The 26,250-nt window shown below is 37.1% G+C and overlaps 2 protein-coding genes across 2 annotated transcripts in view; both read left to right on the top strand.

Annotated features, from left to right (window-relative positions):
- Positions 1-1,863, top strand: part of LOC308668532 (carboxypeptidase B-like) — a gene marked incomplete at both ends in the record, with an annotated part of 29,039 nt that extends 27,176 nt beyond the window's left edge. Inside the window, 2 exons of the mRNA XM_081328534.1 lie at positions 677-761; positions 1,682-1,863. Coding sequence (XP_081184660.1) covers positions 677-761; positions 1,682-1,863 — 267 coding nt within the window. The remainder of the gene's footprint in view (positions 1-676; positions 762-1,681) is intronic.
- Positions 1,864-4,492: 2,629 nt separating this feature from the next.
- On the top strand, positions 4,493-21,252 carry LOC308668382 (mast cell carboxypeptidase A-like). Its single transcript, XM_081328254.1, has 11 exons — positions 4,493-5,321; positions 5,552-5,627; positions 6,665-6,789; positions 9,540-9,642; positions 9,759-9,860; positions 10,308-10,409; positions 10,984-11,094; positions 11,999-12,089; positions 12,797-13,005; positions 18,574-18,658; positions 20,694-21,252. The coding sequence occupies exons 1-11, from the start codon at positions 5,248-5,250 to the stop codon at positions 20,879-20,881; spliced, it is 1,266 nt and encodes a 421-aa protein (XP_081184380.1). The 5' UTR covers positions 4,493-5,247; the 3' UTR covers positions 20,882-21,252.
- Positions 21,253-26,250: the final 4,998 nt, after the last annotated feature.

Here is a 26,250-nt window from a genome sequence, read left to right as displayed (position 1 = left end):
TATAGAAATGCAGGCCATTCTGATGAAATAATTTCCAAACCTAAAAAAAATTCCTAATTGCTTTCTTCCGGCACCAAAACCTCCCTGCTCTAACTTTCTCTGTTAATTAATGAATATTGTTATGCAAAATTTTAAATACTTAACTTTAGCAATAGCGATAGCACTTAGACTTATATACCTTTCCATAGTGCTTTACAAGCACTCTCTGAGTGATTTACAACATCAGCGTGTTGCCCCCAACAATCTGGTTTAGTTGAAAAACAGTCATAAGTAACTTTTTTCAGTGCGATTGTAACTTTGGACAGTCACTAAATGAACTGTTGTAAATCAAGGACTATTGGTATATTAGATTGCAAGTTATTATTGCAATGGGAAATAACTAATTAATATGGCTGATATCCTGTTTGGATTATAGTTATTGCCATGACAATAAAAATTTCAGAGATAAACTTTCTGTCAAAGCAACTAATACCTAAGTGAAAATTAATTAGTTTATGTTTGAAGTGCCAAAGCTTCTTCATTGTATGACATTCTCTCTGAAGCTCTGGAATTAAGGACTGAATGCGGTAATAAAAATATGATACCTAGTTCCCAAAATATAAGTCTTCTTCCCATCTTGGCTTCCACTCTGAGCAAAACATCTGAATGTCTACCACAATTTATCTTTTTTCTAAAGAATTCTATTGCTAAAGAAGCCATTCGAGAACTAAAAGTACTATATGGCACCGAATATTCATATGGTCCAGGAGCTGCAACAATTTGTAAGTATTATACTAATAGCAATACAACTATGGTAATGATTAGATCAGGGGTGTCAAACTCAATTTCACTGAGGGCCACATCAGCATTGTGGTTGCCCTTGAGGGGCCGGGTGGGTGTGGCCTGGGTGGGCGTGGCCTACTTGGTGGGCGTGGCTAAAGTGCGTATAGCCTACTGGGTGGGCATGGCCAGCTCTACATCATTGGCATCAAGGGTGCCTATGGGGGCCTGGGCAGGAGTGGGACAGATCTGGGGGTCTCTGGCAGAAGGAGGGTCTCTGGGCCAGGGCCAAGGCAGCGGGGACCGTTCCCTCACTGTTTCCAGGATGGCTTCAAGGGCCACATGAAACCACTTCGCGGGCCGGATCTGGCCCCCGGGCCTTGTGTTTGACATGTCTGGATTAGATTATTGTTCATAAAAACTTGTAATTAGAACATTACAGACAGTGTATATACACAGGGATTCTCCCACTTTTCAAACATCAGGACTCTTGAGTACTGTATGACTACGGTATATGTGATTTGCAGAGGTATTACAAAAAAGATTTCTCCTATTTTTCATAATATAATGCCTTGACTATGATATATATGAAAGCAAGTAGAACTATACTGTTTTAGTTCATTAACTTTAATATGAAATTCCATGACTGATTAAAAAAAGACAAAGGAAACAAGCATGGTAAAATTATCTATTAATGTGGAAAATATAATCATTGGTGTGTCTCATACACTGCATAATGATGTTGGAAGAAATACAGTCTTACTCTTCAGGTGAATAGTAGGCATCCAGCATAGACATATGTTCTGGAAATTATGGCTACTGAAGATCCAAGAGGATGCCAAGTTGATACCAAACATTAAATTTATGAAAATCAGTTCTATTTACCTGCTTCTATTTACCTCCCATTCCTTACTATTTACAGATCCTGCTGCTGGTGGCTCAGATGATTGGGCTTATGACCAAGGTATAAAATATTCCTTCACCTTTGAACTTCGTGACAAAGGCCGATATGGTTTTGCTCTTCCTGAATCTCAGATAAAGCCAACTTGTGAAGAAACTATGATTGCTGTTAAATATATTGCTGAATATATGCTTATTCTGTAGTAAAAAATTGCTTTCCAAACTGAATAAATAAAATTTAATCCACATTTGCTTTTGTACATTTTCTGAATTTTCTGCGTCCTCCCATAACTTAGAAATATAAAACAGAGAATAATAGAGTTGGAAGGGACCTTGCAGGTTTTCTAGTCAACCACCAGCTGGAGCAGGAGGTCCTATACCATTTCAGATAACTGGCTCTCTTTAAAACCTCCAATGATGGAGCACCCACAACCTCTGGAGGCAAGCAACTCCATTGGTTTATTGCTCTCACCATTAGGAAATTTCTCCTTAGTTCTAGGTTGCTTGTCTCCTTGGTTACTTTCCATCCATTGTTTCTTGTCTTGCCTTCTGGAGCTTTGGAAAATAGTTTGATCTCCTTTGTCTTTGTAGGAGGCCCTCACATATTGGAACACTGCTATCATGTCTCCCCCTAGTCTTTCTTTTCACTAGACTAAAGGTAAAGGTAAAGGTAAAGGTTCCCCCGCACATGCGTGCTAGTCGTTTCCGACTCTAGGGGCCGGTGCTCATCTCCGTTTCAAAGCCGAAGAGCCAGCACTTGTCCGAGGACATCTCCATGGTCATGTGGCCAGCATGACTGGATGCCAAAGGTGCACAGAACGCTGTTACCTTCCCACCGTAGTGGTCCCTATTTTTCTACTTGCATGTTTATGTGCTTTTGAACTGCTAGGTTGGCAGAAGCTGGGACGAGTAACAGGCGCTCACTCTGTTATGCAGCACTCGGGATTCGACCTGCCAAACTGCCGACCTTCTGATCGACAAGCTCAGCGTCCTAACCCACTGAGCCACCGCGTCCCTCTTCACTAGACTAGACATGCCCAATTCCTGCAACCATTCTTCATATGTTTTAGCCTTCAGCTTGTTCTGGGTTCTTCAAAAGCTTCCCTAGTATGCTGTTGTTTAAATAATAATTGTTCTGAGAAAGCTAAAATTGACATAGGTGGATGAGTACATGAATGCAGGAGCAGGTTTAGGTTAAGGTTGATTTAACTGCTAATATAAATATAGTAAATGGCATTGTGTCCTGGAATGGCCTTCTTACACCTTCCTTTTGGCATAATTCCTTAAACCTGCAGAGAGGAGCACACTCAAGAACAGCATGGCATGGCACAAAAGAGTCTTTCTCAGCCAGCACATCCCATCATATGATAGAGTTCAATTGTCAAAACTCTCTAGCTCAGAAAGGCTAATCAAAAGGGTTGTTGCAGGAGGGGGGGAAACATACTTTGGAAATTTGTGCAAGAGCTTGTCTAGATTACAACAGACTTCTGTGTTGACCCTAATCAGATTCTTATGCAACTGACATAGTTCTATCTGGAAGTAGATAGAAATAACGGCTGGTCATTCCTTCCTCTTTCTGGGCTTATCTATTTCAGATGTTCTTGAGATATGAAATTCAATCAAAAGACAGCATAACAAAATAAAATTAAAAAGTTAAGATATATGGAGGCTTTGAGTCAAAACATTAAGCATTCAGCAAAGGTGATTTTCCAAATAATTATGCATATGCTAAAATTTATGGTGCAAAGTTTGGTGTTTCTCAGTTATTCAACTGGTTAAATCAAAACTTATGAGGGAAGAATCAGAGAATGAATGAAGACATTAAGGATGCAGCAGACAGACTAGAAAGAAAGAAGTAGATAAACAGTCAAGAAGGAATGTAAACCATAACTGCTGAAGTTCTTTGAATCTCCCTGTTCTGATAAATAGAGCAGATTTTTTTGAAGTGTCATATAAGGGTCAACAGCCCTTTTAAAAGGACAGTAGGAGACTGGTCTCTCCCACATATTTCTCTATATATGAAAAAGAGAAAGCAAGTCATGTGAACTGGACATGGACAATAGAATTTCTCCCAAACTGTCCAACATGGGTCGAAATATCAGTATATATGCCTAAGGTAAAGGTAAAGGTTCCCCCGCACATGCATGCTAGTCGTTTCCGACTCTAGGGGCCGGTGCTCATCTCCATTTCAAAGCCGAAGATCCAGCGCTTGTCCGAGGATGTCTCCGTGGTCATGTGGCCGGCATGACTGGACGCCAAAGGCGCACGGAACGCTGTTACCTTCCCACCGCAGTGGTCCCTATTTTTCTACTTGCATTTTTATGTGCTTTCGAACTGCTAGGTTGGCAGAAGCTGGGACGAGTAACAGGCGCTCACTCTGCTACACGGCACTCGGGATTCAACCCGCCAAACTGCCGACCTTCAGATCGACAAGCTCAGCGTCCTAACCCACTGAGCCACCGCGTCCCTTTTGCCTATTTATGACATAATTCAACACCTGTTTAATGTTGTAGGTTTGTGCTTTAGTTCAAAAGCAGCTGATGTTATGAAGCCATTTTATTCATTAGTTAGTTATATCCATTTTTATTATTTGTATAAATAACTTAATACATACCTAACATTCTTTTATCCTCCTATTTCCCCCATAAACAACAAAACTGCCATATATATCCTCTGTTTCTCCAAATCTCACTCCAGACTCTTTCCTCAAATTGGACCAAATTATATCCACAGCAATCTGGACAGGACATTTCTGGTTCAATGCCCTGGATTAACTCACATTATCTCCATGCACTCACAAGGAACTGCTTACCTTCAGTCGGAGGGAGCATTTGCTAGGATGCTGTTAGGATAAAATGGCCAGCAAATGGAGCAAAAGTAAACTGAAAATTTATTTATTTGGCAAATTTATATAGCTGTCCATCTCACATATGTGACTCTGAGCAACTTACAAAGGTAAAAAGACAAAAACATTACCAAAAAAAATCATTCTGAGTCACACCTATCTGTGGAATCCTTGATGCTCTTTATCAGTATTGGGAGGAATGTTATTTTCTTGTAAGTAGTTTTGATTAGACTGTCATTTACTGTCTGACTGTTTGTCTGAATTAGTAGTTCATTGATTGGAGTATTGTTTACTGCTTGATTGATGGCCTAATACTAATCCTGATGTTAATCCTTGCTTATCTGTGTGTTGATTGCAGGTGAGGAAGTATTTTGCTTTTTTTTTCTTTCCTTTTTAGCTTTTTTGGTAATCACTTTTGAATGGTATGTAAATGTTGTTCATCTTTATTTTACCTCTATCTAGGCTGATATGTGCTGAAATCTCCTGCAGAGCTGTTTATCTCCCACCATACAACATGACACTTAATGGTATTTTTCATCTGATTGAGTTGTAGCTTTTCTTGTTAGTTTTATTGCTCAGATTTTGTGATAATGAGTGGAAGACTAAAAGTATTAACTGGCAAACTCAAAAGACATAGTATAGTATCCAATGAAAGCTTTAGAGGAAGTCACCTGATTGCTTATGTGTGCATATAAATGCATATATAAAAACTAAGGATCTAGCTTTACAGACAAAGTGGAATCATGAGGTTCATTCTTACATTTCTAGGGCTCCTTTTTACCCCTCTGGGGGTTGTTCTCACATGTTCCTTTGACAGGTAGATGTTTCTTATTGTGGTTATTTCCTAAAAGCAAAGTTACTGGTTTTACTAGCTTCACTACTGTATGTAAGAATGTAAGCAACTATTAGATGCAATCTGGCATAGCACTGTAAGCCTGATGGAATGATTTATAACCATACATCATAGGAAGAGAAGAAGTAAATAGAACAAAATGTGACTTAATTTGATGTTAATGTATTTTAATTATGCTTTATTTTTTATTGAAGTGACAAAGTATTTCAAGTGAAACTTGAGAATGAAAATCAATTAAATGTCTTGAAGGACCTAGCCTCTACAATACAGGTGAGGAGTCTTTTTAACATATGCACCATATCTTTTTCCATGTCATTCTACAAAATTTTTGCAAATAAAAAAATGCTTCAGTTATGAAAATGTGTTTTCAATGCATAGTGAGAGCTGAAAATGAAGAGAAGCCATTTCTGGTAGTTCAGCTTATAGATTCTCTATACATATTGTATGTGCAGATATGCCAAAAATCTATTTTAGCTTAAACTACTACCCAAATATTCATATGATTTCTAAAAATGAAAACTCTATCAGTAAAACATAAATTGCGTGAAACTTTTTGGCATTTTTTGATTGTTTTGATCTTGGTGCTGATGATTGTCAGATATGAAGTAACATTGCATGTCAACAATATATTATAAAATATTTACATCAAATATGGGAAGATTAATAACAATGCATTGTGAGAGATGAAACATTCAAATATTGGTGATTATAGGACATTTTATTAATTTAGAAGATATGATGACATCTATAAAATAGAAAAGAGTACATGAAGGCATCCCTTAATACAACCTTTTCATAGTTTCATACTGGTCATTCAATGGCTTCATATTACCAATTGGCATTCTTTTCTCCCAAAGCTGTTAACTGTTTCTCTGAGCACTAGTCTACTCATTCAAGCCATCATAGCCTCGAATAGTCACTGAACAAATAGTCATTAAATGAGACTACAGTTACTTTTACTCTGCATAATTCATTTCCAAAGAAAATAAAACAGGATGACTCTATTAGGTATAGTGAAATGTGTATATTGAACAGCTATTGCTATGGATTGTGGCAGTGAAGTTTTGAAGTTCTACCTTCTGGTATCTCCAAGCTGAGGAAAAAGGAAAATTCTGTCTCATTAATGCTGAAATTAAACTCAAACTAGATAGGATCAGTTGTTGTAACACAATATCCTATTCTGGCTCACATAACGAAGAGTGCAAGAATGGCATTCTCTCTAACAGATAAAAAATATTTTTTTTTCTACATGATTCCTCTTTTCTGTTTACATGCTTAAAAATAAACTTGCATTATTTTTTTCCTAGCTTGATTTTTGGCATCCTCATTCAGTTCAACATGTTCTTATTGGGAAAAAAGTGGATTTCCGAGTCAGTTCAGACCAGACAAACTTTGTCCAAAAGATCCTGGAGCAAAATCAAATCCAATATAGGTATGTAGTTCACAATTCAGATTCATGAGAATGTATGCTACATTTATTAGAATGATTATAAATAAATTATCAGCAATTTAATTAAATAATACAGTATAAATGAAATCCAAATAGAATTAAACAGATTTCTTTAGGAGACAGACAGAAGGAAGGAGACAGAGATGAAGAGTGAATATATGTCAATTAATTAAAGACAATTTAAATCAACTTAAAAGAACTACTCTTTAATGCAGAGTATGCAAGATATCAAGGGCCACACTTTGAAAGTAGATGGGGCCAAGGGCCATTTCTGAATAGGTTTCAGGGACTTTAAGAGGAAGAACAGATGCTTTGGGTCTCTTCCAAGCTTAAAGCATCCATTTTGTACTTAATTTTTCTCTCATACTTTGAAACTTATGAACAACCAAAAAAAAGGCTGAGATATGAGGTAAAAAGGATTGATGATCTTAGTTTAATCTAGTTTTTAAAATAGTATATTTTGCTACATCTACAATATTATGTATACAGTATACTTATGTATGATGTAAGTGTCTTTACATCAGTGCTGCTTGTTCTTAGAATAGAGCTGGAAGGGACCTTGGAGGTCGTCTAGTCCAGCCCCCTGCTCAAGCAGGACAACCTATACCATCTCAGAAAAGTGACTGTCCAGTCTCTTCTTAAAAATCTCCAGTGATGGAGTGCCCACAATTTCTGAAGGCAAGCTGTTCCACTAGTTCATTGTCCTCACTGTTAGGAAATTTCTTCTTAATTCCAGGTTGCTTCTCCCTTTGATCACTTCCCAACCATTGTTTCTTGTTTTGCCCTCTTGTGCTTTGGAGAATAGTTTGACCCCCTCTTCTTTGTGGCAGCCCCTCAAATAGTGGAATACTGCTATCATGTCACCCCTATTTCTTATTTTCTTTAGACAATCCAAACCCAAGTCCTCCAGCCGTTCTTCATATGTTCTTGAACAAAGGGTAATCAATGTAAGATTCTATTTCTCTATTCATTCGATCTTTCTGCTTGATTCGCAATCTCTTCCCTATATAAACATAAAGGTTTGACATGCTTTCTTTTTTAAATGACCATATCCCTTTTCTCTTACTATTGCTCCTTCAATAATATATCAATTCAACTTCCAGACTGTTTCTTGTGATTAGTAAACAGTGGGAGTTCCTCCACTGATTTTATCTAAATATCATTTCTATTTAATGAGGACAATCCAATACAAAACAGAAAAATAGGAAGTTAGCAAACAGATGTTCTTGGTTTGACAACAAACAGAAATGCAGCCATTTTTTCTATGCTTTTAGAATTAGTCGATGCTGGGAGGAGGAATAGGGATGAGAGTCCAGTTACTCATAACAATAATAACTCAGCTGTGGGAACCCAAGGACATTGGGCCCAGAGCTGATAGTGTTTTTGTGGGCTGGGGAGCTGGGGAGAAAGCCTGTGCTTCAAGCTAATTGGGGGATGTGATTTATGACTGTTTATTGGAGGAGGGAATTGTACTTTGTTACTTTGTATCCAGGAGAGGGGAATTTAGTTTTGGGGTTCAACTATGTGGTGCTGATACTTTGTTTCTCGAATAAAAGATTCTTCAAGGTAAACAATGCCTTGAAGTTCTTTTGAAGGGCTTCATCTGTCAGAACCATGACAAAATGATACTTAAGCTGGAATTCATTCTTCACTTATTTTGCTGAACTAAATAATACATTTACAATAGAAATAGCTAGTTTATGTCATTGTGACTATGGTATGTATGTGTCCTTTCTGGATATCACAGGATCAGTTACTGATTTCTGCTTTTACCAAGCCTTCACTTACTTTCTATCTTAAGCAGAGGTAACATATTAAAGTTGGATAAAGTAACATGATGTTGTACTTCTGATGCACTTATTAATATGATTACCCAGGAGAAATCCATGGTTGATAACTTCTCCACCATTCTCAGTTTAAAAACCTATTTCAGAATGGCTCGCCGTATTATTTTAAACCCAGTGTTTTCTTTCCATTTCTATATATATAAAATAACCTGTTCACCAGAATTCACACATGGGCCAAAACCTTTTATGATCCATCGATCATTTATTTATTTTAAGAATGTATACATTGAAGCAGTGATGAGCTTTGGGTTGTGTGACATTATAGGGAAGGGAGTGGCTTGGGGTTTGTTTCACTTAGGGCAGGGGTTCCCAACCCCCGGTCCATAGACCAGTACCGGGCTGTGACATGCCAGCAAACGGTCCACACAAACAAGCAAAGTTCCATCTGCATGATGCAGGCAGCACCCAAAACCACACTGCCTCTGGTCCATGGAAAAATCTCTCTCCATGGAACCAGTCCCTGGTGCCCAAAAGGTTGGGGAGCTCTGACTTAGGGGAAAGATACAATGCAGCACTTGCCAGTCACTGGATCAATTCTGTCCTCAGATACATTAGGATAGAACCACAATTGTGCAATCAAAGCCTCACCTGTTTGAAAAAAAGGAGTGGGGCTTCGATCAGTTAATTGTGGATGCCATGTTTTCTTTTTTGAAATTTAGCTTTATTCCTATAAATTTACAGATTAATGTAAGCAAAACACAAAGGGAGCCCCAGTCCAATTTATAATGCAAGTTTTAACAAAGAGAAAAGAAGAAAAAGAAGGAGTACTTTTTAATGTAAGTATGTGAGCCTATAGGGTAGACCTGGGCCAAAAAAAATCTTAAACAAAAAGAATTCAGGGAAAGCAAAGTTACATATTTAATCTAATTATGCTTCCTATCACAGAATTTTATTTCACAATCTACAAGATGAAATTGAGAAACAGTTGGATGGAGGAAAACTTTTCCGTAAGAAATACTTCTACACACGATATAATGAATGGAAAAAGGTATTATGCACTGAAAAAAAGTGTTTTTTAAATTACTTAGATAATTTAAAATAACAAAGCATATTCTATCCCTTTAATTCTATTGTCTTAATTCTATTGTTATGTGATCCACTTAGATTGCTGCATGGATTGAACGAATGGCCAAAAAACATCCCAAACTGATATCCAGGAATGAGATTGGAAAGACGTATGAGAAACGGCCTATGTATGTCCTTAAGGTAAAAGTGTCAATATAATTCAAGCATTTAATAAATAGGTGTATATCTACATCTAATGCATAATGAGAAAGTAGATTAACAGATAGTTGTATTGAACTGCATTAGCTGACACCAGGATTAACTGATCTACAATGGAAAGTATGATTAAACCTACTCTACTTCATTCAATTCCATACATTTTCAAAAAAAACACTCCATCAAATATTCATCTCTCTTTTGTTTTAAAATGTAGTAAAATGTACATGTATTTTATTACACAACTTTCTTAGAATAAAATTTTACATGTCTGGTTCCCTAAAATAAACAATTTTAACTGAGAATTTCAATAAAAGCTAGAAGTAGGCAAATCAAAGGAAATGCAAATTAATTCTAACACCAGAAAGAGATCAATTACTATGCAAAGTAAACATAAAAAAGTTGTAAAAACTCAATTTTCCCTGGAAACAGGTTGGAAAACAGAGTGGCCAAAAGAAAGCTATATTTATGGATTGTGGTGTGCATGCACGAGAGTGGATCTCACCAGCCTTTTGCCAATGGTTTGTAAAGGAGGTTAGTAAAATATGCTTAATTAACACAGTTTGAGGGAAACTGACAGGTACAAGCTATTAGAAATTGCTGATTTAGCCTTTATATTCATATATGTGTGTCATATCCCTGTTTATATGAGTTCTCTGTAGGCATTTGGCTGGCCACAGATTTGATACAGAATATTGGGCTAAATAATGTCTTGATTTGATTCCTCAAGGCTTGTTTTAGATTCTTCTGTGCCAGTCTCTCCAGGCCCCAAATAATCTTCTGAGCCCTCCTGGAAGTTTCCCATATAAGGTGAAACAAGAGAGAGCATTCAAGAAAGAGTGATCTTTGCTTTCCCTCTGAAAAGAAATTTGCCCAGAACTAATTTTGACATCAGTAGGTGCCAGAAAAAACACACAGAATGTAAATACTGTAAAATAATTGTAAATTATTATTTACATTATAGATTTCATTAGTGTAAGCTATTATAGATAGACGAGGGAAGATAGAATGAAAATTTGCTTTAAAAGAAAATTATTGCAACATTTCAAATATTCTAAATTTATTGAAAATTGTTTGGTTTTAATATGCAAGTCTTTTTCTGTTACAGGCTGTCACGACTTACGGAATAGACAAGGACATGACACAACTCTTGGACAACATGAATTTCTATGTTCTCCCAGTGTTCAACATTGATGGTTATGTCTGGACATGGACCAAAGTATTATTCATATTTATTCCTTTCTAGTTAACACTATTTCTTTTGCTAAATTGAATTATGGGGACAATAGAAAGTTTCAAAGGATGATGTGTTACTACAGGTGTGTTAGAATATAATTTCTATCTGAGGATGAAGGTTCGTTAATCTCTATCTGTAAAAGTTATTTGTTTTCCAACACAAAAAAATGAAAATCACCATAGAGAAATATGTCTATCTGTCCTTCCTTGGTGCTCTTTTTCCTATCATAATTAATATTAAAAGCATAGTTTCTTCCTCATGTAATCCTTTTGTTAACTAAGGACAGCAAAAAGTCATAAGTTAGGGCTTCATTAGTCTTCATATCAGTTAATTACTTCCAAGGATTTTAAAAAATGCAACACGCAAATTAAAGCAAATGAGTATATTCTTATCTGATCTTTTACAGATTATTGCTCCCTTCCTCATTCAAAACAAGAATAAATCCATAAGAAATTACATCTTATAATAATCAGCATATAGGAGTATTAGTCTTCTCTCATATGAGTATATCTTTCAATTACTCAAATGTCATCTGCACTTGGATGTCAGCACAGCAGGACAGTAGGATTATACTTACCCAGCCCATTGATAAACAACTCAGATTTGAAATGTAATAAATGTAATGTATAAGCAATTCCAAAAGTTAATGTATATTTATATAATGTACATTTATTTTTATTCAGAGATGAACATTAAAGGTAACTTGGATGTTACACCACTGACAGATAATGCAAAAGAGAACATGACTGGAAGCAGTATATAGGACCACAGTCCTTCTACCCGCTTACATTTAGTTGTACATAGTTTGCAAATAAGTTGATAATACTTTCAGAATTAAGAAATAAAAAATAAGAAATAATGGACTTCAATCACTTTTGCCTTACAGGACCGCATGTGGAGAAAAAACCGTTCCAATAACTCAAACAGTGATTGCATTGGCACTGACCTGAACAGGAATTTCAAAGCTTCTTGGGGCGGTAAGTAGAATGTATGATATGTAAGAAAAGAGAATGATGTGATTTCCTTAAATCCCACAAGTAAATATCAACTGCAGAATAAGTTGAAAGAAGCAACAATATCTGCAGGGTAGTCAAGGTAACACAAATGATGAAAGCAGCACCATGCTGATGCAACAGAAGCCCTGGCACTTTTATATTTGCTTCGTGATGTCACAAGTACATACAAAGGGAGTAGAGCTTGGGTCACAAAAAGATAGAACTACCTTACTAATTTTGGATAAAAATGGTAGATTCTGAGTCACTTCTGGATGGAAGTTAATTAGTTTCCTCTAGACTATATTAACATATAGGATGCATAGCAGAATCAGGGACAATCTCTAAATTAGACAAGAATTAATGCCAATAATAATTTGTTCCGTTAGCCCTACATTATGAGAAATATTAAAGTAATTAATAATCAGAATGTGCCAATCTTTTTTTCCTAAAAGCTGTATCAATTCAAAAAAAATCACAACTCTGCCTATAAGACTGAGGTTCCCAACTATGTAGATTCATAAGCGACCAATATTTCAAAGCTTTCATTATCTTGCTATCACAAAGTCAAAGCCTTAGGAATTTTTTACATAAAGAACCTATTATGAATGCCCAGCCTATGAATCAGTATTGTGAAGAAATACAAATAGCTTTCATATACACCGTAAGCAACTCTTCTTAATATTTTGCAGCAGACATAGAAGGTGGATTGCATGACCCTTGTGAACAGATATACTGTGGTTCGTCAGCAGAATCTGAGCCAGAAACAAAGGCAGTCACAGCCTTTATTCGTGCACACCATGCTTCTATCAAAGGTTATATAACCATCCACGCCTATTCTCAGATGCTGCTATTTCCTTATGGCTATACAATAGAAGAAGCACCTACTCATAACAAACTGGTATGTAGAAAAGAGGAGCTTTTCATCAGTCTATAACAAAAATGCATGGCCTCAGGACCATATGCTGTCTTCAGAACTCTTCTGGGAGTTAACAACAACAACTAGATAAGCTAGTTATTGTGAATATCAGTAGCACATTTTCTTGCTATTTCAAGATTAGAAATAAATGTAAACTGTGGTGAAAGCCCTGCAACAGGCTCAAGGGCATAATTAAAAATTAAGGAAAAATAAAAATCTCACCTCTCCCAGTTCTTGCCTCCCCTCAAACTTTAAAACAGCTCCTGGCCATCCAAAGGTTTCTGCTTGCCCTTTATATTTGTTTATTTACATTTAAGGGTTGAACTATGTTTTCCCATTTGTTTTTATTTATTTTATTTATATTTTGTATTTCTAGACCACCCATCTCTCTCAAGGAAGGGCTCTGAGAAGCATACATATAATATATAAAACAAAGTTAAAATAAATATAAATATAAAATAATATTTATAAAATATATTTTATAAATAAATGTAAAATTAACATTATAATATTAAAATTAATTTGAATTAAACATTTTAAAATTATAAGATTATAATGTAAAATTTCAAAGAAATAAAAACATTCCAAGATGCCCATTTAACATTGGTTAATAAAAGCAGAGGTGGGCTCTCATGACACCAGCCAACTTCACTATTGTACGGTCCTTTGTGCCCCCCCATGCAAGGTAGCAGAGCCAGGTTTTGTCACCTTTTCAGAAGCCCAGGATAGTGGGGGCCCACCTCATATTTGAAGGAAAAATATTCCATAATGCAAGGGCAGTGGCAGAGAAGGGTGTCTTCCAAGACCAAGGCTGTCTGCAGCATACTGTCCCTGTCTGAACAAGTGAGACAGGCTGATGGGATGGGATGAAGCCAATTCCATAGGTTGCCTGGCCCCATGCCATGTAGGGCTTTATGGGTGATGACTAACACCTTGAATTTGACCTGGAAGCAAACTGGCATCCAGTGCAGTTTGCAGAGCCAGGCTATTATATATGCACCCTTCTTTGGTCACCAAATATATGCACAACAATTTTTTTATTGTTTTCATGTACTAAGTCATCTAGACTTTTTTTTTAATTTGGCATATTAGGAGTGAAACAGACTTTTCCCCAAGAGACCTTTTTTTTTTCCTTACACAATTTTCCTAAATTACACATTTTAATGCAATTTTTGACCTGAGGGCTATTTCAAGAGAGAGATCAGGGGGCTTTGTGAATAATCACGGAAGAATCCATCTTGGCAGATCATACCATTTTATAGTTCCTCATCCATCTTCTCTGCCTGCTTGTTTGCTTGGTGAGAGATAGCACATGGATACAAAACTCAAGAAGGAGAGGAAGCAGCAGCAGCTGTTATAGCAGGCCAAAAAGCACTGAGATTGGCAGTGGCCCCGTTCTGAAGCATGGGCTTTGGAAGGTGCCCAACAATGCCGGTCTTGACACCATCCAGCCCCAGAAAAAAGTCTTGTAAAAACCACTCTCCAGCTTCCCAACCAGTACGTACTATCACAAAGTACATGCTAGTTTTTAAAATAATCTGCACTTTGGCAATCACCTCACTTCTCATATTCAAAATGAGATGTTTTTCTTTGCAAAACAATTTTGAAAGGTTCTCCTATCCAATGCAAGCAGATGCCAACAAGGATAATTTTCCATTAGTGGTGTCTGGTGAGAGAATATTAAAGTATAGAAAGTTCAGATTAAGAAACTATTTCCTTTTATAGCCTGAATCACTGAGTTGTTCATTGATTATAAAAAAAATCCACATTCTAAATTAATAGACCAAAATGAAAGGAATAACCAGATGGTTATTGCTTATCTACTACATTTAAATTGCCTCCCTGAATTCACATGTAACAAATAACAGAAGGTGCATTTGGGAGATGATCTGGGGTGGGGTGAGGGTAATTATTTCCCTATAAATAAAAATGCCCTCTTGGCCATGGCTCATAAGCAGAAAATCAATAGGATGCACATAAATCAACAAGAACTTGTAACAAAATTGTTCTCACTTGAATGGAGTATAGCCACCTCCTGAAGACAACAAGAACGAGTCAAAGGGGTCTCTGACCATCTACCATAATCTATGATGAATAGAACAAAACAGAACACAACAAAACACAATACAATACAATGCATAATAATTAACCCAGAGTCATATCACAATGGGGTCCTTGGTGATCTCTGAGCTTGGTTTTCTTGCAGATGTTTCATTACTAAACTAGGTAACATCATCAATGCTAGTAAGGTGCTCATAACATAATCAATGCTAGTGAACTTCTTACTAGAACTGATGAGTTACCTAGCTTGGGTAATGAAACATTGGCAAGAAGACAACCACGTTCAGAGAGCACCAAGGACCCTCTCATTTCAATCCTGAGCTACAAATAGTTTCCCTTATTAGTATTCACAGGGCTTTTTTTCTAAAAAAAAAAAAGGTGCCGGAACTCTCATCTTGTTATTTATTTATATAATTTTATTTATATATTTATTTATATAATTAAACAATTATATATTCAATTCTTAACATATATTTTGTTCCATATATAAATATAAAAGCATGATAGGCTCTGTATTTGTACGATGGCCGATTATCTCAGTGTGCAGAAACGTGGATAACTACAAACAGAAGTTGCAACCCCTCTCCTTTTCACTGCATGGGAGTTCAGACCTGCAATGAACTGGGCTGATAGATCTAGAATCTCATATAATTATTTAGTGACAGCAGTCTATTTTATAACTCTGTAATAATATCAGACACAGGTATGTGATATGCTGTCCAATTCAAAGATTAGTTGTGGATTCAAAGAAATAAGAAATACTGTCAGACTATCTATATGGATTCTTTACTGACCCAGATCTGTGTATTTGCATAGTGTGTTTTATCAGTAACTCTGATCACAAGGAAGGAGATGCATGATTCTGCCTCCTGGCCAAGGATTTAGTTTATGAAAAATGAGCATGTGTAAACTCTAGTCTGGCTCTTAAGGCTCCACTCCATGTGGCTTGGATTTCTGTGTTAGAGGCGCTGCCAAGCAGCGCTCAGCCGCTTGGAGAGCTCTGAGTTGTGCAGCCGGAGCTGCTCTTGCGCGATCTGCCGCCACTGCGCGCACAACCAGACATGATGGCGTTCCATGGGCCGCCCGCTTCACCTCCGGCTGGGCTGTTCAGGGCAGCGGCGAGAACGGCCCACCGCTCAGCCGCTGGCGGGTGCCTCCAGGGTGTAGAAGCCCGCAAACATCTTCCCGGACTACAAATAGCGGCCGGGGCAGAAGAGCCGGAGCAGCCGGGAGCCTGGTGGACACTCCTAGGCTTGTCTGCCAGGGCCGTCGGCGCCTCCCAGATGGACACCCGCCTGTGCCGGCTAGGCCAACACACTCCACGATACCGCCGGCTGGGCAGGGCTGGCCCTGGGCAGCGGCTGCATGATGGGGGCGGCGGCGGCGCCCTGCAGCAACCTGGTCTACAGCAAGCCAAGCCCCCTGCCTTCCCCACCATGCCAAGGAAGCTGGACACCCGCTGGGGGACTTCCTGGACATTGTGGCTATTTATGGGCTGCAGGACTGCGAGGTGTCTGACACAGACACCCCGGGCTGCCTCCCTGAGCTCCCTCCCCAGCCCCTGGGGTTCAGCTGCGCTGCCCATTTGGTCCCCCTCTAGCAACAATTCCAGCTGCAGCTCCGTGTCTGGGTTTCATCACACAAGGAAGGCACAGCCGGGAAAGACCAATGTGGATATGGTTCGGAGACACACGCTAACTACCCCCCAGGTCCAGCACCGGGTAGGCCACCAGCTGGCTGACAGGTGAGCATAAGGAAGAAGTGCACATGCACTCTGCAAAACCCACCTCCCACTCCTTGCCCTTTCTTATTTACCGTTGAGATGGTGCAAAGTTCCTGACAACTAGCCTTCGCTGCAGACAACTTCTTTGTGCAAAGTTTGCTGGCCAGGTTTTTTGGCGGGCTCAGCAGCAATTGGCTTTCAAAATCCAATAGAGCTCCCTCTATTGGATTTTGAAAGCCAATAGGAATTGCTACACAGCTTGTTGGGGGAAAAAAAATTTCCCCAAAAAAGGTGCCGGAACGCCGTTCTGAACATTCTATGAGAAAAAAAGCCCTGAGTATTCATATCACAGAAATAGCTTACCGGTATATCTGTTTAAAGTTTCACAGATTAATGGACTGCAAAATGTATACCTAATCTGCTCCATGAGACGATTTAAAGATCTGTGGCGTCCTTGGTGCTTTCTGAGCTTGGTTGTTTACTTTCAAGCAAACAATTCAAAAAGTACCAAGGACTCCACAGTTCAACCCTGAGCTGCATATATTCTCTTCTCTTGATTCTAGGCAAAGCTTTCTTTTACAGATTGCCCTCCAATGACATTGATTTCTCGAATTTGCCACCCCAACATATCTGGAGGGTAGCAAGTTAGAGAAGACTGCTAAGACTGCAGAATGCTATGAATGCTAATCATCTAAAATAAGGATTTAGTTTCTCATCTCTGAAATTCATTTTTCTCCAAAGTAAAGAAGATGCTATGTCACCTGCCAACATATTCATAATATTAATGTTCTCATAAACAATGTAGCTACGTTTTATACAGCTTTTCATCCCATCAGTTTTACAAAAATGACAGAGAAGTCTTCAAAACAGGGGGGGGAATTAATTAATTCAGTAAAATATGTTAAAATGTGTCAGTATATAAAAATGTTTTCTCTTGGCATCAAAAAGTTGGCACCAGGCTACGTTCTTGTGTAATAGGAATGTAACCACTGAGAAAGCCACATCTTTGTAGGTTATCTTTGTACTTCTGAAGAACAAAACATGGAGAGAAAAAACCTCAGCAGATTATCTTAAAGAACTGCCTTGGACAGAGGCGACAAAGAAAAGTGCATTATATACCTTTCATCTAAAGAGATACAGAAGTTGGCGATTGTTCAAATGAAAGGTCCTAGGCCTTCTATTATTAAGGATTAAAATGCATTTGCGTGCATATTCCAATACACAAATGGAGAGGCATATTCAGATCCTGGCTTGCATGCAGACTATTGTTGCAAACTCAGCAGGAGACATGGAGCCTATTAGGTATACATCTGTATGACAACACATCTCTAGATGCAGCACGAATCATTCAGCAGATTTTCTGTCCAAATAATACAGCTTGGATAGGGATAAAATTCCCAACTGTCTTTCAACAGAAGTGGGAATCCAAATTTATTGCCTGTGGCCTCTAGTCACATCAATGCTCCATTATGTGTAATTACTTATGGACTGGGGCCCAAATCTAGGATTGTCCAAGAGCTTTAAAATCAACCAAAATTTAATTCACTTGTGACACTACATAGGCCTCAGTTAGCAGGTGCTAAATAGGACCTCAGATGCTTATCATACTGGGCTAGAGGAACAAATAACCATTCCTGGCTGAAGGCAAGTTCCTATGTTCATATAAATTATCTGAAAGTGATTGGAATATCATTGAATTTGTATATAGTTGAATTTGCCAAGAAAGAAAGGATTATTGATCTAATATTTCTTCTTTTCAAATACAGAATAAATTAGCTAAGGAAGCTGTAGATGCTTTATATAGTCTCTATCAAACAGAGTATATATATGGAACAATTGCAACCACAATTTGTAAGTATTTGTATTTGCAAAACTACTTCAAAACATTTTTTTATGCTTTTTACACTGAAAAAAATCTACATATCTGCTTTGACATGTTGGGATATTTTATTCCATAACTTATACTTAAGAGTGAATGCTATAAGGCTTTGTAGGAAAGTATAAACTTCATTCATCTTGGGCAGAGGAGGAGGACTATAAAAGGCATCCTCAGTGGGACTGTGGAAAGTTCTGACATCAGGTCTGAACCGTGCTTCATGCTCCACAAGTGAAGAGAAACTGAAGTTATCTTAGGAACATATAGAATCTTAGATTTTCTCATCATCATTTTCTCATTTCTTTAACCTGACCCCAAATAGTTTTTGACAGATTTCAAAAAGGAAAGATTTTATTTTAAAAAAAATAAGCTCAACCTCCAAGAGTATCTTCCAGCCAGTTGTTTTTTTTAGATTCTTTAATTCTTGGGATAAGAAGTTCATGTGAACTTCCGCTGTATACATATGCTTTTTTCTCACATAAGCTGTCTTCTCACTTTGCTTTTTTTGTTTGTTTTGTGTTTGCGACTTCAAGTCAGTGTTGACTCCTACCAACTTCCTGGACTAGTCCCTGAGGTTTTCTTGGCAAGTCTTTTTTCTTCTTCTTCTCAGAAATGATTTGCCATTGCCTTCTTCTGCTAATGACTTGCCCAAAGTTACCCAGCTGGCTTTGTCCCTAAGACAAAACTAAAACTCTAATACCTTAACTGCTATATCAAATTCACTCTCTCCTGAAGATAGTATTATTGACTGGGATTATATGTGAAATTTGCATTTCAGTCCCTCTGATAATTTCAAATATTCAGGCAGAGCATGAAAAAAGCACATCCATGTATACAGTAATATTTCATCCTCTAAAAATGTTTTTATCCCCACCTGACACTATAGCTCTAAGAAACTAATAGGAGTTTGGATATAGCGGAGGTTCTACTGTGGATTCCTCCAGCCATCCAGCAAACAAGACTCTTGTCTTCAGGACTTATTTTCTGAGAAACCAACTATTTTGCTACCAGTCCCGTCATTTAGATCAGCAAGGGAGACTCTGTTGAAGTTACCCTGATGCCTGCCATAATCTCTGCTATCTAATACATAGAAAATGGCCTTCTCTTGTATGCAATGCACCTCATATATTTATATCATGTGTCGTAGAGAGTATTTGGATCCCATTTCCAAAAGGTTTAGGAAAATTGTGAAAATGTACAAGCTGTTGAGGGCTGATGAAATTTAATGATTGTGATTAGTTTGCTTTGATTTTAAATATTTTACCTATATTTTAATGTATCATTATTTGTATTTTAATTACTATAAGTACCTCAAGAATTGTTAAAAGCAATTTAACGTTTGTTTATGGTCCAAATAGATCTCCTTTTTTAAAAACAAAAGACTGAACTGCAAAAAAAACTACAATATTAACAAAAAAAGACATGCAGTTAAAAAAAACTAGCTATATTATGGTGATATATACTAAATGTGAGCTTATTAAGCCTCAACCACATTAAAAAATAGCTTCATCTTGGTAGTTTAAAATAGTATAAGGTCTCCTGTTTGAGCAGGGGGTTGGACTAGAAGACCTCCAAGGTGCCTTCCAGCTCTATTATGTTTGAATTTTTTTAAAAAGGAAAGATACAATAGCAAACCACTTCTGAAAAAACCTTGCCAAGAAAACTGCAGGGTCTTATCAGGCCAATCTCTAAGAATTGGACACAATCATGAAGATGAAGAAAAAATAAGAATCCTTACTGGCATCCAGCAAGAAGTATGTATGACTTCAGAATACAAACAGGGAATTTAAGCATGATTTTAGAAAATATGGATAAAGACACAGATAGCTGGGTGCCCTAAAACAACAGTGTCCATTTAATTGCCTATGCTAGTCCTCATTCTGTTTCATTTGAACCAATGGAAGTAGCTCTGGTGAAAATCTTCTTTTTAGGCTAATCTTACATAGCCAGTCTTCCTATTTCACCATTCCCTTTGTGTTCCAGTTGTTTTTAACATTATCTGTTTTTCAGACCCTTGCTCCGGATCCTCCATAGATTGGGCTTACGATGAAGGAATAAAATATTCATTCGGCTTTGAGCTTCGTGATCATGGCCAGTACGGTTTCCTCCTGCCTGAAAGTCAGATAAAACCTACCTGTAAGGAAACTATGCTAGCGATCAAAGTAATTGCCAAGCACATTGTCAGCAATGTTCAATGAAATTTGGTCACACTTCCTTACAAAAGAAATTCTCTCTTCCCTGGCTGCCATTGTCTCCTTGATTCTACCCGCAATTATGGATTTTCTTTTCTGATTTTTCTATTCTACTGATTTTTTTGTTGTCTTTTCCTTTGATGGTTTTCAGTCCTAATTAAACTTTGAAAATGCAATTTGAAATTTTAGAGGCAGATTTCCTACTAGATTTATTTTATTCAAGCATATGGAAGACATTTGCTGAATAACTGTTAGCTCACCTCTTAGTGGATTCCTGGATTTTCCCTTTAATGAAGATATCTCTAATAAATCTGATGATGATTCCTCCATTGCTCTTTGTTTGAATATTTGTTGCTTCTTCCAAATTTAGTTTTTTGGCCTGGCCTGCTCATCTAAAACATAAACTTTTAAATCTTTGGGCACAGATATTCTGAAGTATGTCACAACTACTTTCCTTTGATATTACTTGCTGTGGCTGACATATACATATAGAAATATCATAAACACAGAAATGGAACTGATCATATAGATCTTTCTCAACCTATTCACCAGTCATTTAGCAAAACTTCTTTGTGAGAGTCAACCAGATGAAGATCTAAAATAGCACTGTCATATAGTTCAATGGAAGGCTATGAAGAAAAGAGGTTTCAATTCTCAAAAGCTTAATACCTGTGGTGAGGCCTTATGATCCTGTCCTAAAATATCAGAATTTAGCTTTCATGTATCTGTCCAGCTGTGGAGATTCTCAGTCATCCAGCTCATAATTGTCTTAAAAGTTGCCTTTTGAAAAAGCATCTTTGAGACATATGTCTGTCCCAAAATAATCTTTGCTGCTGAGCTTCTGCTTCTGACAATGAAGCTTGCAACTATCAATTGGAAGGCTCTTCCATCTTTTCCTCCTAAACCATTTGTTTTGTGCTAAGAAAAAAAACATGGGAAAATACGTGAGTTACAAAGGGAAGACAATGATGTTTGGTCTCCCCTCAGTTCAGTTCTGGGAATGAGGCAAGATAATTGCACAATAACAGCACTGTCTCAAGGCATTGTATTGCTATTTAGTAATTCAGTATTAATGGGGTCATTGCATTTACATGTTCAGTTCATCATTTAATGTGCCATCATTCATTCACCTTGCAAGAACTAATCTACATTTTATACACAATCCAGCAAAACAGCTAACTAAATTAGATCCAATTTATTGTTAAAGGAAAGAATAAAATTCATTTTGACTTTGATAAATGAACCTATGGTTCTATTTTAACTGATGTAGCAAAAGTAAATTTGAATAGACACATTTTATTTTCTATCTGCCTGCTTACCAGTTATTCCTTCCTTTTACAAAATGTTTGCTGTTGATATTACTTAGCAACAACAATACTTCTCTTAATACAGAAAATCCAATGCATAAAACCAAAAACTTTCTGAAAACTATTTCCTAAATCAAGGTCCTATTATACCTTGTTTTGTTACCTGGATGGTTCAGTAATGATTAGAATATAACCTTAGCATCCTTCATACTCATGAGGGCAATAATTTTATTTGACCAAGTAGGTCACCAAACATTGTACGAGTTTAGTAACTCTTTATCAGACAACAGTGGACACAGCATATTTTAAAAATCATCAGATGAAATTGACCAGCATTCTGCCATTTTCTAGCCCAGCTTGAAGACTGTGGACTTCAACTCCCAAATTCCAGAAGTTGTGAAATACTGGATTACAGGCTTATCAAATAGATACCTATTCTGCTAAATCAGCCAACCATCAAGAGAATGAGTGATGGAGGTCCCTATAGAATGTTGGGAAAGCATTCTTCAGTTACTATGACACACAGATACACAAGTATTAATTTAAAGGAAAATGGCCTTTAGACATTCTTCTTGTGCAGATATACCACAGTCCGAATCATTCAGAAGGGGTAGAGTTAATTTCTTACCTTTTGATTGTGATGGGGTGACTGAGTACACAGTATGAGAATTCTTACTCTTCCTCTCATTCTGACCTTGTTTTCCTGAGAAATCATTTCCATTGTGTAGCGTCTGAGTGTTTAGAAGAAATGGGAAAAGAACTAGAGGATACTTGCTCAATTTCATACAAAGAATCTAACTGTACATAATATTTAATTGAAAAGGTTAAAACATCTGAAGGAAATCAATAGCATCTTGGGGGGGGGGAAATCAGGACAGATATTTAAATTATTCCAAGCCTTATCTCCTTAGGATACTTTCAACCATCTTCTTTATCTCATGCGAAAACTGTGGTCACTGTTAATCACCTCTCCTATTTTAGCTAAAAGATGTAGAAGGATCAGTGCTTCTTTGCTTTATATTTAGTCTTTTATTTCAGTCTTTTCCTGAAAAAGGTGAATGAGGTGGTTAAGTATTCTTAGACAAAAGCTGATTACCAGCATTTGTTTTATTCAAGCCCGTTTTTAATACAGAAACAGCCTTAGCTCTCAAAGAAATTACCTATGCTGGGATCCCATTTCTCACCAAAAGCTCAGTTCCGTTTTAAAGCAGTATCTAACTTAAAATCCGGAGGTCCGGATGGAACCAGTTACCGGTTGAGCTCCGGACGGCGCCGGATCTTCGCTCCTTTCACCGCGATCTGAAAACATACCTGTTCGAACAAGCCGGCCTGGCCTGAGGGTGGGATTGCTGGGGTTTTTATTATCATTTTATTGGGGGTTTTATTAATGTATTTATTGTTTTTTATGGGCATGTATTTAATAACTTTTTAATTTTTGTAACTTTATGTTTTACTCTTGCCCTGTACACCGCCCTGAGTCCTTCGGGAGAAGGGCGGTATAGAAATATTAATAAACTTAAACTTAAACTTAAAATCCAAGAACAGGAAGAAATGTTTGCTGCCATGACACTTTGTCCCCCAGCTTTCTGAAGGCAAGCAAATTGCAGTGGAAAACATTCAATTTGTGATATTTCTGATACTGTCACTATTATATTTTCATTACTAGGAAATAGGTTTTTTTAGGTGCCCACCCAGGCTTTTTAATAGAGGTTGATGAATTTAGTATTCTGTCTAGAAATATAGTTTGCAATTTAATTGTATTTTCATTTTCTCTTGGTTTGAAAAACAATCTCGAAACATTGCTAAATGGAATATGGAAGTAAACATGAAAAATGATTTTTTTAAAGGAAAATAAGAATATTTTCAACCTTTCCACTCAGATATTGAGAGTTCAGTTCTAATCAGTGGCAGATGTTTAGCAGGTTGCAAAGAGAAAATGTTTGCTGCAAACTCCATGTAGGCATCAAGAAGGGCATCTGGCCAGTAAACTCTGCTCCATTCAGTTGCCCCAACTCCACCCACAATAAAGGGATTAGTGAGTCGTAGAAAGAAAAAAATCTATCTATCATCTATCAAATGTTAGAAGTACTGTACTTAGAAGGTAAATAAGAGTCTCATTGGGAATTTATTCCCAAAACAAAGACCAATTTGAAAGGAACTGATTTCATCCTAACTGTACTGGGAAAACAAAAGACCAAGCCTCACACACATCTTGAGATTACAGTTACTATCAGCACACTATGACTATATTTATATTTATATAAATACATATTAACAGCAAGAAACACTTAATGTACTAACTGGTTTAACACTCATAAAAGATCCAGTTCTTCCTTGCCATAGGAAGACTCTGGCTTCTCTGTATCCTTCAACATAAGGAAAAAAGCACATCAACTTTTTTAAAATTCCTGCCCCATGGATATTTTCAAGTACCAGCATCCCTGATTACTGATCATATTGGCTAAGGCTACTTGGAATTGTCATCCAAAATATCTGAACTTCTTTTTTATTTGTTTGTTTAAAAGTTCACCCACTTTTTGTCATTAAAAACAACCCCAAAGCAGAAAAGCAAACTACACAATTAAAAACTGTTTCCAATGCATTGAAAACCATTAAAACAACAGCAATTTAGTAAAAAGCCTGTAAAAGTAGATGTTTAAAGTTTTAAACACTTTAAAAACTATGAAAGAGAACAGGATTATGTTGAATCAGGTCAAAAGGCACAGCAGGTGCCTAGTCAAAAGACAACTCTTTCTGCATCCAATTCCTATATTCTGGGTAAGAAGTCATAACTAAAGGCATCTTGAAGTTTAGAAGTCTTTGCTATGAGAAGCTATCGGAAAATGCCCAGCAAATAAGTCAGTCCAAAAATATGTGGATAAAAGTTGATAACAACCAGTTAAAAATAAAATATTTCCTTAAAAACTTCAGTCTGCTAGTATATAACAAAAAATACTTGATTGCACAACACTGATCCTAAACGTATGTAAATAAAAATACCACCATGAGATCATGTTCCATGCCCTGGTTAGTTTACCCAGGAGAATTAAATTCTTCCTGGCCTGTACTCTGAATAAGTGCAGCCCAGAGGCAAGAAATCCACATGGGAGGAGGGAATTAAAGTAAGGTCAATTATTCTAAAAAGTGAAAAACAGGTAGGGAATTAGAAGTCTACAGTTTAACTTCATGTAGCTACACTCATAAACATATTAAACCTCACTTTCTTGAATTCATATAGAAGGAAGAAAAATCAACAAAAATAGCTGTTTTTAGGAAAAGACTCCCTTTATTTGTCTCTCCCTCCCTCTCTCTGTCTTGTGAAACATGTCACTCCCAGTTAAATATGGGTTATATTCCCCAAAAGACAGCTTCTCACAGAATTTTCTCTGTACTCTAAACAGTAATACAAACCATGGATTATACAGTTCATTGTTTATCTTATAAAAGCGAGAGTAATTGGCATCGACCCGTGGCATCTATTGAACTATATTACATTTGTCTGTAATAACCCATGGTCCACCGACTGCATGCAGTGTAGCCCAATTTTTAATGTTAAACTTTTAACATTATTATGTGATTTATATACATTAACTATATTATATGTTTCATATGCATCTTCCCTCATTGCAGCCTTGGCAAGCTAAAAGGTTGGACACTTATGATCTAGACAAATGTGTTGCAAGTACTGTATCTTCATTAACTTAAAAGTTATCTATAAATTTAACATATTTTAACCTGAAACACACACGTTCTTCTAGTACTTATCTCAGGTGCAATATGGTCCAGAAGTATGATGAAGTGGCCTGTTTTACTCTGAACAATGAACCCTCTAATCACCTGCGGCTCCTCTAATTTCCCATGTTTCCATTAAATCCAAATAGAAGATGTCATACACTTTTCTGTCCAACCTACCTTACAAGAGGGAAAGACTGCTGTATATAATATCTTCAGCTCCTATACAAAGGAATGATATAAATCTAATCAATAAAATTTAGTTGCAGTGCAGGGGAGGGGATTCAAATCTGGATGGGACAGCCATAGGGTCTACACAAAGATGGAGATGTAAAA

Source organism: Vipera berus, assembly GCF_964194415.1.
Source record: "Vipera berus genome assembly, chromosome: 5".
In the NCBI taxonomy this organism is placed as follows: Eukaryota; Metazoa; Chordata; class Lepidosauria; order Squamata; family Viperidae; genus Vipera; species Vipera berus.
The sequence above is the reverse complement of the archived record's forward strand: the minus strand, read 5'-3'. Positions and strand labels throughout refer to the sequence as shown.